This window comes from Carcharodon carcharias, chromosome 2, assembly GCF_017639515.1.
Source record: "Carcharodon carcharias isolate sCarCar2 chromosome 2, sCarCar2.pri, whole genome shotgun sequence".
Taxonomy (NCBI): domain Eukaryota; kingdom Metazoa; phylum Chordata; class Chondrichthyes; order Lamniformes; family Lamnidae; genus Carcharodon; species Carcharodon carcharias.
Window position 1 is genome coordinate 49121635 of NC_054468.1, and position 18568 is coordinate 49140202.

General features: G+C 39.1%; 1 protein-coding gene across 1 annotated transcript; it reads right to left on the reverse strand.

The window, feature by feature from the left end:
• Window positions 1-211: 211 nt before the first annotated feature.
• On the reverse strand, window positions 212-11373 carry LOC121287366 (neuromedin-U receptor 1-like). Its single transcript, XM_041205175.1, is given in 3 exon segments — window positions 212-732; window positions 9994-10932; window positions 11283-11373. Coding segments are annotated over 2 exon segments (1449 nt in total). The 5' UTR covers window positions 10922-10932; window positions 11283-11373.
• Between the last annotated feature and the right edge of the window lie 7195 nt (window positions 11374-18568).

Consider the following 18568-nt stretch of genomic DNA (forward strand, 5'->3'; position numbering starts at 1 on the left):
ACAGGCATTCTTATCTTTTCTATATTGTCTGTCGGGCTCAAATCACCTACCTCACAGGAGTCATGAGTCAGGAAGGGGTCAAAGGCCTGAGCAAGACCTACAGGATATATGAAAACTCTATATACATGCAAGTTTTTATCCTTCAGGTAAAGAGAATAGAGCAATGGCAGAGGGAAGGCCCAAAAACTTTTAAAATATAATGGACATTTCATCAGGTTTGTACATGAGAACTCTTTTTTAACTTCATCATAATTAAATTCATGGTGTACAGTGTGAATAAAATCAACCATTTAGAAAGTCCACAACATGCTACTGTAGCCATAATGTAACATAATGAATTAACTGAAGTTAGACTTTCATCCACATTTCCACATTCATGATACTACTCGTAGTCTTCAATATCAGACAATGGTATTCCATTACATGGACTGGATTCCAACACTGTGCTACGGGTTGTCATCCTGGTTATGCTTGCAGAGTACCATCTAGGTTTGGAACTTTGGAATTTTCGCCTACACATCACTTCTTTAAACATCTCTCTGAATCGAGTAGACATGAGATTATAGAGGATAGGATTGACTGCTGAGCTAAAATAGAAAAACACACCTGAGACAATATGTACATACTGATACAATCTGTGCAATTCTCCAGTCCAGTTGTTTATCAGAATCCACATTAATCGATCTGTGTGAAATGGTGCCCAGCAGATTCCAAACACAATCACCAGAACAACTGAAAAGAACAAAATATAATCAATAGTGCAAAAAGTTAAAAACAGACTATTTTGAGGTGTTGTAACTAAACATTCAAAATAATCAAAAACAAAAATGTTTCACTGATTGAAAGTAATATCCAGCTTCACTAAAACAAGGGCTAAGCTAGTCAAGAAGTGGCCACTTGCAGCAGTATTTAAAGAGATACCTGTCTATAAGATACTGCAAGGGTTTGGGAGATGTTTGGCTGGGGTTGTTTACAATGGTTGTCAAGGATTCTGATGATTTCAAAGTGCTTACACAGATTGTTGAGATGTTTAGAGGCTTCTGGCAATGTATTTTTTTCTAAATGAGGATCTTCCTAACAATTTCACTGGCTAGAGGAAGAGATTTACTTCTAGAGGGAACAAATAGAACTGCAGATGCATTTGCAGGGAGCTTGAATATAAGGATGTGTGCTCATCAGAATCCATACCCTTCCAATAAAGGGCTGGAATACAAAGGGTGGAAGTCATGTTACAGCTTTACAGAATTCTGATGAAACCCATCTGAGTATTGCAATCAATTCCTGACATAGCAGCTTGATAAAGGTATATTGACCCTGGAGGAGGTACAAGCGCAGAATAATCAGAACAACACTGGGGCTAAAGGTTTAAATTATGAGAACAGGTTTTATAGATTAGTCTTGTATCCTCTTGTAATAACTTAATGTACTGAACAGATTTCTTACTTGAAACAGACAATTTTATTACAGAGCTCTGGTCCACGACTAGAAAGCTCCATCCCTCAGATTACATGCGCTTAAGGCTCATTCATGGGAACAATCGTATGACCCCTAACATGCAGTAGGAAAGGTTATACCTTCAATCACTGCATTTCCTCCCACTTCAGTTTTTTTTTTACATATCTTATTTACAAAGAATATTTTAATCCATAGCATTACATATATACAGGTCAGATGATCAAAGATTAAGTCTCTGAGTTGGTTTCTTTATTCGGTTAGAGCAGCATAGTTCTATCACTTGAGGTTCTCCCAATGGATCAACATGATCAGGGACTGCAGCATTGGGTACATCATTAGGAAGTGGCAGTTCAGAGTTAGGCAATTTAACAGAGAAATCAGGTATGTCTATTCTAGGTCTGTCACCTCAAGAATTAAGGGTTCGGTATCAATTACAGGCGGGATAGCTGATTGTCTCACTATTCCTTTGATTTACCAAATATTTTCAAACAATCCGGTCTTCCACTTTCACTTGGAATGACAAGGGTCCAGTTTCTGAGACAATTATACCAGGAACCAAACTAGATCCATTTCCAAAATTCCGCACAAAAATTGTGTCTCCTACAGAAAATCCTTGAGCTTGCTATGAATGTCATGATTCAATTTTTGATTATTTTGATCCTTCTCTATCGTCCCCTCTAAGTTTGGAAACACCAGACTTAACATTGGATGTAGATGGCATTTCACCAATAATTCAGATGGCGTTAAACCTGCAGTTGCACAAGGAGTCGTACAATAATTGAGAAGAAAAAGTGAAAGTCAAGTTTCAAAAGTACTCTTGGATAACCTCTTCATTCCTGATTTGAAAGTTTGCACTGCTCTTGCAGCCAACACATTTGATGAGGGATGATATGGTTTTGTTTTAACATGTTTGATTCCATTTAAACTCATGAATCTCTGAAATTCTGTACTAGTAAAGACTGTACTGTTATCTGAAACAATGACTTCTGTTAGGCCATGTATACTAAAACATTGACGTAGCACTGGTTGTCGGTGATCTAACTTTGTATACATCCATCCACTCAGAGTGCGTATCGATGACCAATAATAATATGGTACCTAAAAATTGACCTACATAGTCTATATGTATCTAACCCAGGGTTGATCAGAGCACTCCCACAGACGCAGTGGAGTTGAAACGGGTAACTTCTGTTGTTGTTGACACTGGAGGCAGTGCTTGACCATACTTTCAATGTCACTGTCTAAGCCTGGCCACCAGATGTATCTTTGCGCAAGCATCTTCCTTGTCAACATGCCTGGATGTGCACTATGAAGCTCTATCAAAGTTGGTCCTCTTCCTTGCGAAGGGGCGATGACTCTTGATATCCACAACATGATTCCATCTTGTCAGCTTAACTCTATTTCTTGAGCATGGAATGATCTTATCTCTTCAGACACTGGTGAATTCGGCCACCCTTGCAATTCAAGATCTCGGACTTGCGATAAAATTGGGTCTTTGTTCATCCAGTTCTATATTTTCTTTGCACAAACAGGTTAAGAGTCCAAGGAATTCAGCACAAGCACAACTTCTTGTGGCACTGGAGCATGTACAATACTATCTGGTGCTGGGAGACAATTGAGTGAGTCTGCATTTGCTATCTGCACACCTGATGGCGCATAAAGGTGTACTCATACGCAGATAATATCAAAGCCCAACATTGTTGCTGGTTGGCGGAATGGCCTTATCCTCATTGAATAAACTTATTAATGGTTTATGGTCTGACACAATGGTGAAATGTTGCCCATGCAGATATTGATGTAATTTCTTCACTCCAAATATTACTGGTAAACCTTCCTTTCCTAGTTGGCTGTGGAGAGGGTTCTGGAGACATAACCAATTAACTTTTCTGATCTAATTTTTGTCTTTTCTTCTTCTGTTTGCCACAGAGTTTTGTCTCATCCTTCATTTTGATTTCACAGTCGGCAAAATTTCTCTCTGGTGAAATCTTAACTTGGTTCAGTTCAGTGGTTTAGCTACCCATGGCTTCATTATCCACTCGCCTCTTGGCAAGTTCAGTGACTTTCCCTCCTGATGCCTGTTTTATTTATTTGAGCTGATTATTCAGCTCTTCTGTCTCCTTCTTGTATCTCTTGGCTTCCGCCTGGAACATTGAACATTGTTGAGTCTTCTCTGCCAACTGTTTCTTTAATTTGTTCAGAGTGGCACAAGGTTAGTTTAGGTTCTTTTCATGATTTTCTAGTGGAACCAACTCTTACCTGAAAGATCCTTGCATCCTGTGATGGACCTTTGATTCTCTTAATATATTCCAAAATATACTGTCATATTCCCTTAACAGCTCAGGGATTCTTCCTGTCTCAAATGAAATATCTTTGACCAGTTGAACCTAATTTTTTGTAACCACTCATGGCCCAGAAGACTAGGTCCTTCACCTGTCACTATGATCACTGGAAGCCAGCCTGTCTATTGCTTATAGGGTTCTGTGGCAATGCCCATCACCTGTATGGGCTCTCCAGTGTATGTCTTCAATTGAGCCGTAGTTTGCTCCAGATTCATTGGCTGGGTACCTTTATTTAGGTATTAAGATGTGTGCTCTCCCACCACTGTGGTCGATGCTCCCTTGTCTACCTCCAAAATTAGTGGCTTCCCATTCACTTGAATGGTAACGGTCATTGGTTCAGTTTTTACTGCTTTGACATTGTTCAGGGAGTAGATATCGGCATTGCCAGCTTCAGGTTCTGTTATATTATTCACTTCATTCATTTTGTTCTGCTGTCTTACGGGCTGTCTCGATTTTGCCCTGCATTGCTTTATGATGTACCCTTTCCTGTGGCAGTAATAGCCTCCTTGAATCTGCAGGTGTCCTGTTCGTGGTTACCCCCACATCTGTAACAGATTAACTTTGGAGTCACTGCTGAAATGCTTCCATTAAGCCATCTCATTTTTAAGAACTGATGTTCTCACATTCACAAGGCGAGGTGCAGCGTCGGAGCTATTTTACCCTCATTGCCAAATGTAATGACTTGACGTACCGGACAGGTTTCTTACTTGAAACAGATAGCGTTATTATAGAGCTCTTTTAGAAGCTACATGTTTGAACCAGGTCCATGACTAGAAAGCTCTGGTCCCCCCACCGCCCCCCATCACCCTTCCCCCCCACCCCCGATTACTCGCGCTTAGGGCTCACTCCTGGGGAACAATCACATGGTCCCTAATAGGCAGTAGGAAAGGTTATACCTTCAATCACTACACCTCTAAAGCATAGAAGGTTAAGGAATGCTCTAATTGAGGTGTTTAAAATGATTAAAGGATTTGATAGCATAGGTGGATGTATTTTCTCTGGTGGAGAAGTCCAGGATAAGGGAGAATTTATATTAGGTAAGGGTATTAAAGGTTATTAAATGAAGATGGTAGATGGAGTTAAGATCAAAACCAAAAATACCTGGAAAAACTCAGCAGGTCTGACAGCATCTGCGGAGAGGAATACAGTTAACGTTTTGAGTCCGTATGACCTTTCAACAGAACTAAGGAAAAATAGAAGAGAGGTGAAATATAAGCTGGTTTAAGGGGGGGTGGGACAGGTAAAGCTGGATAGAGGGCCAGCGATAGTGGAGATTGCCAAAAGATGTTACAGACAAAAGGACAAAGAGGTGTTGACGGTGATATTATCTAAGAAATGTGTTAATAGGTCACATTAAGGGTAGAAATTAGGATGAGCAAAGTGTAGATAACCCTAGTGGGGGTGGGGTGGGGGGGAAGGGATTGAAATAGGCTAAAAGGTAGAGATAAAACAATGGATGGAAATACATTTAAAAATAATGGAAATAGGTGGGAAAAGAAAAATCTATAAAAATGATTGGAAAAAGGGGGGGATTGGAAAGGGTGTGGGGATGGAGGAGAGAGTTCATGATTTAAATTTGTTGAACTCAATATTCAGTCCTCCATCCCCACCCCCTTTCCGATCCCTCCTTTTTCCAATAATTTATATATATTTTTCTTTTCCCACCTATTTCCATTATTTTTAAATGTATTTCCATCCATTGTTTTATCTCTACCTTTTAGCCTATTTCGATCCTCCTACCCCACCCCACCCCCACTAGGGCTATCTGTCCCTTGCTCATCCAGCTTTCTACCCTTAATGTCTCCATTAGCACATTTCTTAGCTAATATCACCACCATCAACACCTCTTTGTCCTTTAGTTTATGACATCTTTTGGCAATCTCCACCTATCACTGCCCCTCTATCCAGCTCTACCCGTCCCACCCCACTTAAACCAGCTTATATTTCACCGCTTTTCTATTTTTCCTTAGTTCTGATGAAGAGTTATTCGGACTCGAAATGTTAACTGTATCCCTCTCTGCAGATGCTGTCAGACCTGCTGAGTTTTTCCAGGTGTTTTTGTTTTTATTCTAGATTTCCAGCATCCGCAGTATTTTGCTTTTATTATGATGGAGTTAGGATGATCAGTTCTGAGCTAACAGAATGACAGAACAGGCTGGAGGGGCTGAATGGCCCATTCTTGTTTCCATGTAGAGTGTATAGGCCCAGAACAATGTATCTACTTCAGAAGAGCAGTACCTTTCTATTGAGGCTGTCAGATGGTGGTGCAGCTTCAAACAGCTGCAGGCACAATGTTGCCTGTTGCAATCAAGGTCACCTGTGCATTGCCTTTGCAATACAGCTCTGAATTTCTTTGCCTCTGGCTCCTTCCCAGATACAACAAGAAATAACAGTAACAATAATCTGTCTGCATTCTCTGCTTGCATTAAGCAGGTGCTAAAGCCACATTTCCTACAGTAAACACTTGCATCACTTTTCCCACGGATTTCTGGTTTTCAGATCATGGCAGGATAAGTATCACAGCTGTTGTGTGGAACGAACATGCCAGACCTTTGAAACTAATTTCTTTGAATATTACATATGAAATTCCCTGTTGATTCTTTAACTGTAGCATTAAAACAATGTTGAATGCTTCTATTTCCATAGGAAATAAAGCAATCCATTTAACTATCTCAAGTATTCCATTCTTGAAGAAACTTACTTCAAAGTACAGGTATCAGCTTCTATACTGTACCTTAATCAACAGAAATACATTTCATATATAAACAATTGCTTGAATGTACCACAACTTAAAATGAATGAACTGCATGTTGTCTTTTGTGTCATGTTCCTGACTGACACAATATATGTCATTTAGAGATGGGAGCCCTTATTTAATGAGACTTCCAACTAGTGGGGTTAAATTGGCAGATAATAATAGCTCAGAGGGCAGACTATGCCAAGATTTTACACAGGAATTCTTCATCTAATTTGAATAGATGCTGGCAAGTGAAAAACTGGCCAAGTGAGCTTAGCTATAGCACATTTGGTTGGAAGCTCCCTCAAAGTAACAGTTCTTAAAATGCTCCTGATCACCATTAAAGGGGATGTTGTTACAGTGACAGCAAATGGGCAGACACTGTTCTCTTTGATCCTGAAGAGATGGAGATCATACTAGGGCAGGTTTAGGGTACAAATGTGGATATTGGGGGCACAATTTCAAAGTTGGCAGATGACACAAATCTTACAAATATAATAAATAGTAAGGAAAGTAGTAGTAGACTTTAAAGAGCACATAAACGGACTGGCGAAGTGGACAGATACATGACAAATAAAATTTAATGCGAAGCAGTGTAACTTCATACATTTTGGAGGACAAGTGAGGAAAGGCGATATAAACTAAATGGTACAATTTTAAAAGGTGGTGCACAAACAAAAATAACTAGAGATTCACATAAAAAATTGTTGTAGCTGGCAAGGTAAGTCGATAAAGTTGTTAAAAAGAACAAGGACCCAGAGCTCAGGCTGCTGCAGGTGATGACACTTCCTGAGCATATTGTTATCCTGGACATGACAAGCTTCCTAGAGTTCCCACTCAGAACAGGATATGAACTCGAGGGGCTAGGTTTTCGGCTCCCAGTGGAGATATGAATCAGGTTATGAAATGCTGAACTTTAATTTTCCAACAAAAAAAAACTATTTTCCTCTATCTTTCGGACCCCACATCATTTTTGTGTAACCTTTTGGCAAATCATAAAGGCCTTGGGTGTAAAATGCGCACTGCCCGATTCTGAGTTCAGGGTCCCCATTGTGAGGACCACAGGATTTTCTCCCTCACAATTTTTGTGTGCTGGTGTTGGTTTTGGAAGGCCTAGAAAAACCCACTTTCTTGGAGAGTTTGTGACAGCTGGGGGAAGCCTGCTGAGAAATCAGGAACATTCTGAAAACTAAGTGTAAAAGTGTATTTTGACACCTTTGCCTTGCTGTATTGTAATGTAGATATGTTTTTAATGCAGTGATTCATAATAGGGATCTGTCCTGCAAGGATAAGTTGATCTTTACATTTACCACCATTTTGTTTGTGTTATCATGTATTGCAATAATTATTCTATTGAATAAAGTGCCATAATGTATTAAAATGTAAAAAAGAGAAGTCCTGTTAGTCTCAGATGTCACATTTTGTGCTGTGATTGAAATCAACTGACAGCTCTGGCTGTTAAAAATAACATCCTTTTGAAAGTTGAAAAAAACCTCTGCACCTCCTCCCCTCCAATGATTGACAAGAACTCTGTTCTGAAATTGAAATGGGACACTATTCTCTACCGTCAGTTTCAGGCAATGTAGCTGGAAGCTTTTATGACAGTTGTAACCCTTATGAATACTTGGCTGTGTTTCAAAAACTTAGCAGAGCCACATGTGTGTAGTTTATTTCATCTTACACCATTGTGAATCTTTCATTGGGATGTAGGAGGTCACTACCTCCTTGGTGAAACCTAAGTGCCTCAGATATTGCTCCTGCCTAAGGTAGAGAGAGAGAAGTGCTCACTAAGAGAACTTGGTGGGTAGGGTCTTCAATTTAGAGCACTCCTCCTCCTCCCTCTCCACACAGCTTCCTCAATCTGCAGCCTGTGCTCCATCTCCAAGTCATGCTGCAGCCCAAGAGGAACAGAAACTATAAGCCCCCATTACAGAAGCACGATTTCTCCTGGGATCCTGGAATCTCTTGCAATTCTGATGATGCCCATGTGCTCATTGGAAGTTATTAATCAAAAGTTGCTCAAAAAAAAAAACAATGTGATCACCGTATCATTAGTTATCAGTATATAGTAAGGGAAATAATGTGCTAGAGAGTCTGATAGAAGAAGAAATATGATGACCTTGGGACTCCTTGGGGATCAGGGAATCCAAATACACCCCAGCTTCGAACACATTCCGATCTGTACCCTCATCCCGCCCAATGAAAATCATTTTTGTTACTCCAATTTTTCCCTCTATTCACTGAGTAACAGCTCATGCCTCTTCCAGCTTCTGAACCAGAAACAACTTAGGACTAGCTCCCACCCAAAGCCAAACTTCTGCCCTCCGTAATGCTCCCTTCCCACTCATGAGAAGAAAAGTGCTGTTCCCTTCAGTGGAGAGGAGATACTGCCTTAGTTCAGTGCTACCCAATTCTTCTCCATCTATTCATGTACCCGCTCCTCCATCTCCTTTCCTTTTTCTTTTCTCCCCTCTTCCGCATCACTTCCCATCATTCATAATCCCTATCTCTCCCTGTCTACCCTCATCCTAACCTCCTTCTCGCCTTATTATGAGAAAAAGGACCCTGGCAGCAGTGTGATGCACCCTATCATTGTTTTTTTTTATGCCCCCGCTTCTCCACCCTCTCCTCCTTCTCCACTTAGAGTTTACATTTGATGCAATATCATTCCAGCCTTGTGTGATGCTGCAATTTAAAGATAGTCATTGGGGTTCTAGGGAGCGTTTAAACTTAATAAAGTTCTCACACATGTTTTCTTAACATTGAAATAGCCACCTAGGGAATGGCTTACAAATGAAAATACACTTGTACCACATTCTTATGTTGCTCAGGTCAATGTGACATACAGTTGACAAACAAATTGAATTGGCCAGTTGAGCATCATTGCTGCACAGTCATCAATGAAACATCAGCACCCATAACTGTCACCCTTTCCCCATTTTCCACTTGCCCAGTACCATTTTAAATGGACCAATACTTCATTTCACCCTTTGTTCACTGTCCAGAGAATCCTTTCCTTGTTACTTGGGATGTTTATATTTATATTTAGTTTTAAAGAAAGAGCATCAGATTATAAATAGAGGTCAGTATAGTTCCACCTGTAATAAACTTTATGAACAAGGTAGACATACATTTATAGAACATTTCATTTTTGCACTGAAAAATGCTTTATAACATTTTTTTTTAAAACCCCAACGGTGGTAATTAATTTTGTCAATCAACATTCTAATTAATTAGGACCATAATGCTTTCCGACAAATTACTGCTTATCTGTTTTTCATAGAAGTTACTCCACAATGTTAGAACTGAAATATTGATATACATTGATAACCACACACTAAATCTGAAAATCGAGTAAAAGGAAAGGAATAGCATTCTTACAAATTATTTTTTTATTAACAAAAGGTCGAGGGAGGTCAGATCCGAGTTATTTGAATAGAAATTCTTTTGCGTCAAACTTACACAGCATTTTGGTGATTTGGCCGCGCCTGGCCTTTTCTTGCTTCATGCGAGCGGTCTGGTAATTGCAATTTCCGATTCCAGGCTTGAACTCGGAAAGTGCCTTTTCTCGTTTCAATTGCAACCCAATCAGTAAGTACAATATACTTATCGTGATCATCGGGGCGAAGAAAAAAAGCACCGTGGTGATCTGAATGATGAGATTATACATCCAGGCTGGCTTTATCAGCACACAGATAGCGGACTCTTCAATGTGTTCCCCAAATGGTGTATTCAGGTAATAGATGCCATGGAGGCTAGTGTTGGGAACAGCCGAACAAAAGGAAATCACCCAGACCGTTAAGATAACACGTTTGGCATGAGTTCTGGTAACAACATATTTCGCTTTAAGGGGATGCACAACGGCGATGTACCTCTCAACACTGAGGGCCGTCACGTTTAATATTGAGGCAAAACAAACTGTCTCAAAAAGGAACGTTTTAAAGTGACAGCCTGCCTTACCCAGGAGAAACGGGTAGTTCCTCCACATTTCATAAAGTTCTAAAGGCATACCCAAAATCAGGACTAGGAGATCCGAAATTGCCAGGCTGAATAAGTAATAATTGGTGGGAGTTCTCATAACCTTGTGCTTCGCTATAACGGTGCAGGTTAAAGCATTCCCAAGCGCACCTACCACAAAGATACAGAGATAAGTGATGCTGACTGGTGTGAAAAAGGTGGATCTCCTCGGACCCAGGTACTTGAACAGCAGTTCTTCTCTGGACATAAAGAAGTCCTCTGGGACAGTGTCATTCCAGGTGAGGTCCTGCTGTTGATAGGTGGCGTTGCAGAAATATTGGTAAATAGTTTGGAGAAACGGACTCCAATTTTTCAACAACTCCATCTGAGAACAGTTTTTGGGGAATTGCTCTTGGCTCGGTGAAAGTTGCATTGTTACTCCCCCTGCAAGAATGAAAGGAGATGAACATGTGAATATAAGGCATGGTGAAATTGAGTCTTCATCGCTTTTAAACTTTGTCGCTCCTTTCGAATATATAGCTCGGCATCATTGGAACCTTTCTATCGGTGTTATTATGGAAAAGTAGCTTCACCCTTAGTTGGGTGGAACTTTTACTTTTAAACAGGCTGTAAAGACCAACGATTGATTAGAAAACATACTAAATTACACAGGCTAAGGATTTCCGTTTTGTTTCTCGAAGCAGCAAAGTTATGTTTCATCATTTACAAATGTAATAAGTCTGTGATAAGATTTTATTACAGGTAGTCCTGAGTGATCAGTTGAATCTACTTACTGCACGGTATTATTCTTCAGAACTGAGTTTAGACGTCAGTCAGTAGGTTATTCTCAGTCCCTGAGAGCTGATCTTCAGGCAGACAGCTACACACCATCCTTCCCTTGTCACTGAGCATCGAAGCTTCCACCCACAAGCAGGCAACAGCACTGAAAAGGAGCACCGCCGCCACAGGTTTCCAGCTGCTTGTGAAGTGACTCTCTCATTCTAAATCCATTGAAGTTTGCATCGCTTCTGACGTCCACAAGGAATAATTAAGCGTTCCGAATCTTTAAGAATTATATCGTGTGTAGATTGATTTGCACTGATTTGAATTGACGCTTTCTGCAGGATGCAGCCCTATGAACAGAGATGGGTTTCCATCCTCACACAAAAACTTGACCTCTCGGGGAGCCCAAACACAATCAAAAAAGCTGCACTATTAGCCCCAGGGCATTCTTAATGTGTTCATTTTATTGTTTGTCTTGTGCGACCTGCTGGGCAGGTCACTGGAAAAATGTACAGTTCCAAACTCTTTGTATCAACAGTTTAAAGATTATGTCATGATGATTTCTATGGTAATCGTTCGAGGAGTCGGCAAGTATGTTTTTTTGAGTTGAATATATGGGTATTTAAATTTTAATTATTTTCTTCCCTGTAACTGAATTTTCTAATCTTTGTGCATTAAAAGGAAGGATTTACATTCAGCTCAGTTCCTACACACCACCAGCCTTCCCCCCCCCCCTTCCCCCCGCCCCACAACAACGCAGGAAGAATCACCGTAATGAGAAATGGAAACACTGGAAACAAACGTGATGACTTCATTTTGATTAACACAAATCCACATCACATTCACAAAGCAGTTTGTTCTTTGAATATGATAAGCAAATCTAAATTGCTGATGACCATTACGATTTTGATCATCTCTGTCTCAAATCGGCATTTAAAATATTTTCATGCTGATGCCAACTAGGTGCATAGGTTAATGAAAAGATCTGTCGCCCGTGTCGTGAAAGGAAAAAAATGTGTAGCGATAATTTCAAATAAATCCTAGCTCCTTCCGTGGAGTCCTGTTATTATTCATTTCAATAGAGCAGATACAATGGTTGGCAGGAGCTTTTTCCTGCGTCCACTTTAGGCATTGTTGAAAGAGGTGTCAGTGGCATTAAAAATGTCCCTTTGGCACAAAAATACTTAACTTACTCAAAGAAATGGCCAAATTTAAGGCCCAGTGTAGAAGTTCTATGTGAATGGCGTTTTTAAGAAATAAACAATGCCCAGAGAAAATAAGTACTCGTGCTTATCTAGAGGTGACTGCTTCCTAATTTGGGTCCTGATATTTACACTCATGCCCCCTTTAACATTAGCTAAACTCCTTTGTCAGTTTCACCACCCCCACACACCCAAATAAAATCAACACTCTGACAAAATATTCAGCTATCTGTATGTAATGTCAGGTGTAGCATTAGGAGTGGCTCATTTAAATAGGAATGGGTGGACTTCCACCTCTGGTCTTCAAAGCGGCACAGCGACTTCCCATAGGATGCTGGTGCCTACATCCTTGGAAACTAGTGTCATGACCACAGATCATAGCCCTGAATTACGTATGCGCATATTGAACTTTTAAGTAAGACATGTTTTTTTTAAAAAGGGCATACAAGCAAAAGCTAGCTGAGACTGTAAAGTCACCACTTGCTGGAAAATTCCTAAATGGATCACACTCGACCAACTAGTCCAGAGAACAGAATATCCCACCTAAAATGTTGTCAAGGCCTAGCTCAGACAGAGACACCTCAAAGGAAGAGATGCAATGCAAAAACTGAACTTTAATCTCCTGTGGTTGTAGAGGTAATGGAGGCTGATTACCATCTCAGCAAAAACCATCTCCTGTGAGTTATATCCCAGAGTGTGGGCATGATGTGAGTTGAAAGAAAGCAGTTTCGGGGCAAAAGACATGTTTGTATTTTCTCCTCCAGAACACACAAGAAAAGGGGATAAAAAAAACCATCTGCAACCCTGATCTCTGTGTGGCAGTTTTGGTGTCCCAGGCCTGGTGTGCAAGGGTGTGCTGTGAAGGTCACAACTGAAGAACATTGACTAGGCATCCCTGCATTTGTAGGTAAAGAAGTGTCTCTCTCTGATTGCTGGAGGCAAGTCTCAAGTTAGCAGATCCACAGTCATAAAGGAAACAGGACAACTCCTTTCAGGTAACTTGCAGAACCAAGAATCTCCAAACTCACTGCTCAACTGACAAAGTCATCTCTACTGGAGTCTTCCATCTTAACAGCTGCAATGTTTCATCATCTACTCCTCACAGACAAGCCAAAGACTAATTTGTTTATCTTTTTAACTCATATTTCTGGACTCATTTTTAATCTGTGTGTATGTATATTGCATTTTTATTATTTTCTCTCTCATTTTAGTAACTAATGGACTCACTCTTTCTTTGACTCAAGACTGGTTAAATTGGCTCCTTACAAAACATAAATACATTTGGACTGAGAAAAGGTATCCATGAGGGAAGAGACCCTTTTTAAATTAGCCTGGTTGCTACCAACCAAAGGGGTTTAATAAAGAAGAGGAGCCAGTACATTCCTCCTCACCCAGGAGCATTACAATTTGGGGTACTTCATCTGGGGCCACAACAAATTTGGGGAATCTTGCCTGGGGACTGGTCGTAACACTAGGCAAAAGGTAGCTCTTGGGTGGAAATCCTTGAATGATGAGGAGGCACCTAAATCCCTTTCTGGAGCATGAAGACTACTGTGGCAACATTGTGGACTTGATAGCTGTGCTAATTTTGCTGACTGTGAGTGCACAATAGCATAGCTTTGTGGACAGCTGAGGTCATTGATATAAATATAGCAGATATCAGAGGTCACCCACTCCAGGTGACTTAATCTTCAGCTGCCACAACTCTGTCTTGTCATTGGGTCTAGATAAAGGGAGTTGAGAGATTGAGGCATGATCTGTGCATGTCGTCCTCAGTATAATCCAATTCGTGCATCGGTGTTATTTTCATATACACAACAATCTACCACTTCCCAAAGCCAGATGGGCAGTGCCGAAGCATCAGGGGTGGATCCTGGAAAGCTGTCAATGTGAATCCACAGACATGCAGCTGGCAGGAATCCCACATAATTGGCTGAGACTTAAATAAAGCAGCGCGGAATGTGAGAATACACCAGGACATCAGAAAGGGGAAGTGGGCTGATTGATTGGGAATGAAGGCCCTATAATGTCAACATTGTTACTCACAGCGAAAACCAATTCAGTGAATGTCAACTGACCAGGATACTCTGAACAGGAACACAGAAAAACCTATGATCCGCCTTGCTGTAAAATCCAACATGGCACCTAAGCTTGAAAGTATTCCTAAAAAAGTCATCCTGCTGATTTTCTTAGTAGGCATGGAACCACTACTAAAATCCTTACCCTGTTTTTATTGATCTCACAAAAGCTTACAATGCAGTCAGCGGGGAGGACGTCTAGAAATTACTGGCCAAAGTTGTTTGTCTCCAAATGTTTACTTAAACAATCCGCTAGTTCTATAACATCATAATGACCAGAATCATGAAAAAGGACTGAAGTTTCCAATCCCTCCTGTGTCTCCACATTTGTTTCCTTGCATATAGGTACCTGTGCCTTCAGAAACTTGGTTAAAATAATGTATATTCATTTCAGGAGGCATGCGTATTGTGTAGCCATTGCTTCCTCTGTCCAAAATTAAGATTTTTGAAGAACTTTCTTCTTTCTTGATGACTGGGGCCCCCTTTACCCACATGGAAGAGGGCCTCCAAGTCATGATGAACTATTTCTTGGATGCCTGTAAGAAATTTGGCCTCCTTATCAGTCTAAGCAGAACAGAAGTCATGTACAGCCTGCCCCTGAAATCCTTTCACACCAGTTATTACCATGGAAAGGCACATAATGCTGATAGTGAATAAGTTCACCTATCTAGGAAGCAAAATGTTACATGTTGCACCCCTAGAAGCAGGGGTGAACCATGGATTGTTTTAAGCTAGTAGTGCTTTTGGAAGCCTCCATGTTAGCCAAATAAAAGGGAGCTCAAAGGAAATCAAGGACAGATTAACCCTTAGGTCAATGTGACATCTCATGTCCTATATGTAGGAAAATATTCTGCATGAAAATCAGACCCTACAGTCATATCGAACCCAAAACCTGGATTAATTGGAGGTGAATTGTAGGCTGTCAGCAGCAACAACAATGGACAAATCATCATTATATTCTAAAGCTATGTAAAGTTTTACAAGGTGACGCATTGGTTGGTAGTGGGTGCATTGCCCATTGAAAATCTGTAACTGTTTTCTACGAGTACGCTTGTAGTCTTCCATATTTTTGGCATTACTTGTGACACCTGTAGATGATGCTATGATAAGAGATAGAGACTTTCAAATGTTACAGTTGCCCTACCTTTCCTGACATCCCCCACCCAATGTTTTCCTATCTTATGACATTCATTATGGTTCAAAAATATTTCATTGGCTACAAATTGTTTTGGGACATCTTGGGATCCTGAAGCATTCTATATAAACGCAAGATTTTTTAAAATATGAAACTACCTTGAATCTATGCATTTTTGTAGCTTCAGGCTCTGGCCACCATGGGGCTTTGCGCAATAATTTCCATCCCTCCCCTTGCATGTTCTCAAACTGCTTTTTGTGATCCAAGGTTGCTTTCCCAGGTAAATGCTGCAATTTATACTTTTTAATTTTTATTTACATTTTTAATTTTTTATACTTATTTTTATTCCTTTCCAGGTGTTGTTGGATCACTAAAATATATCTTCAGCCAGTATTACTTTTTTTCTTACATATTTGCAAGCTATCCATCCCACTCATTGTAACATAAGTTCTGTTCTGCTCCCCATTTGTCCTCTTGTGTGCAACCTTGCTCTAGCTCCCTGAAAAAAATCTCTGCTTGAAGTGACCACCATTTTATTTCCCAAGATATCGGAAATAAAATAATTGGTGGGTAATGAGATATTTGGAGCTCTATCTGTACAAAATATGAATAATTTGGGAAAGGCATTTTCAATTTGTATTACTGTACTGGCTATGGTTAGATTACAAAGTCAGTAACATAGACATTTATTAATTAAAAATGAAAAGATTACAGATGTAGTAAATAATGTAACCAAAAGAAAAGATGTTCACAAACAGTCCTATAATCTAAACTTTTCCTTTCATTAGGTACTATCTTGAATTCACACTAAGCTATTGACATTTACATGATATACAAAGTAGAGCACTTTTTTTCACTTTTGATTCTTACTGTTAGGGTGATGTATTCCCATTGTCCTGGCAATCTGAAGTTGTCACATAATGTAGAATCTGAAAGGATAGTCAATTTGTGACTAATGAACAATAATGGTTTTTAGAACTAATTACTGCAAATGAACAGTTAAATTTGCATATATCAGTAGGTGCATATATGCAATGTTATAAAGAAATAGTGTAAAAGATTAAATATGTTAAATGTCAAGCTTTGAATAAATTAGAAAATTCTGATTTATTAATATTCAATGTAGAGTAAAATGTTAATACTTAAACAATGTGTGTTTCAATTGTAAGCAACTATGTCTTTGCTAAAGTTACATTTTAAATTAATCTTCATACAAAACCCCTTTGCAAATGTAACCTTTTAGGTATAGGCTTGACTTTGTAAATTTTAGCTCAATATTTTACACAATCAGTTATAATATTACTGTAACAATTTTAGAGGGGTATCAGCATTTGTACTGAACATTGGAAAACATCATGTCCATTGAATTGTTATTAATCGTATCATTCTATTTGTGTTTATTTGGGTTGACAAATTCATTTAAATAGCAATCATTAATTACATTGTCAGGAGTACTAGTTATAGGAAGTTACTACAGTTAATATTTTGAGAGGACTGAATTAACAGAGTAGATTTAATAAATATCTTCAGGGCTCTTATCATTTCAACTGTGCATTTAATTTAATCTTTTCAGCACTGTCAAATTCAATAACTCCATCCTACCAGTTATCTAGACGTTATCTTTAAATAAAAATGCACAGAAGTGAACTAAAAGCTATGAATTCATGTTAATGTTAATCACAGTTCTTTGTGGTGGTTCAGCTGTTAAAAGGACCATATTTGGAGCAATCATCAAACAAGATATTAATGAGCAGAAGCAGTAAATCTAAAGCCCAATGAGCTTGACCTATTCAGCCATGAACACAAACAGAAAATGCTGTAAATATGAAATACATTGATTAATGTCTGAAAGAGAAAGTTAGTATTGCTTTGCACATGAATCATCTTTTCATTTCAGTTACCGACTGACTTATAGCATATTTCTAGAATATTCTGCTTTGTTTCAGATTTCCAGCGTTCTCAGTTTTTCATTTTAGTTTTACTGATCTAGTCAGGGTCTATTTGGTTGAATTATGCTCTATTTGTTTTTCATGAAAACAAGGTAATCACCCTTTTTAGCAAGGTTCAGCATTCCAAAAGTTACTTCACAATTTGTAATTCAGACAGTCTTCCATATTCAGCACCAAAAATCTTCTCATAATATAGGTTTAATCTATTAAAGTTATTTGGAAATATGTCACTAAGGTCAAAATTAGAATATTAGTAATTAAAATTACAGTTGCATGTTTAATAATCATGGACCACTGGAAACTTCTAAATCCAAATGTGTATATTCAGATGAAGGCAAGAACTATGTGAGAGGAGTTCACTTGTGCCTTTTATTACACGATTCATAACTGCAAAAATTGAAGTAATCAAGACTAAAATCTTTAAAAAAGTTTTGTCATTTATTATACTTCAATATATACATCACATGTTTCAAAAACTTAAAACTCCCTTAGATGTGTCCAAATTGGATCTCATACATACTCACTGGCCAAATGACAAGCTATATAATAGTTTAGTTGCAGTCAGCATGTGGCAAGTAATTTGAGCATAGCAAACAGCACTGTCATATGAAAGCACTTAACTGCCTGTCCAAAGGAAGCAGACAGCCATCCAATTTGTATCTTCATGCTTGAAAATAGTTGTAAGTCTGTGATTCTGATTGTGTGTCTGTGAACCCCTACGGATTGAGTTATCCCTGTTTGACTGAATCTCTGTTAGCCATTGTTAGACATTTTGTCACTCAGGAGTAACATGAGTTCTGTGTCAACTGCTGTAAAAACAAGCTTTGTTAAACATCATCTTGTGTAAGCACGTTACATAGTTATCATCATGAGAACCCTGTGGAATTAACAAGGGTATGAAATTAAATAAACAGAAAGCTGTCCTTGTCCACA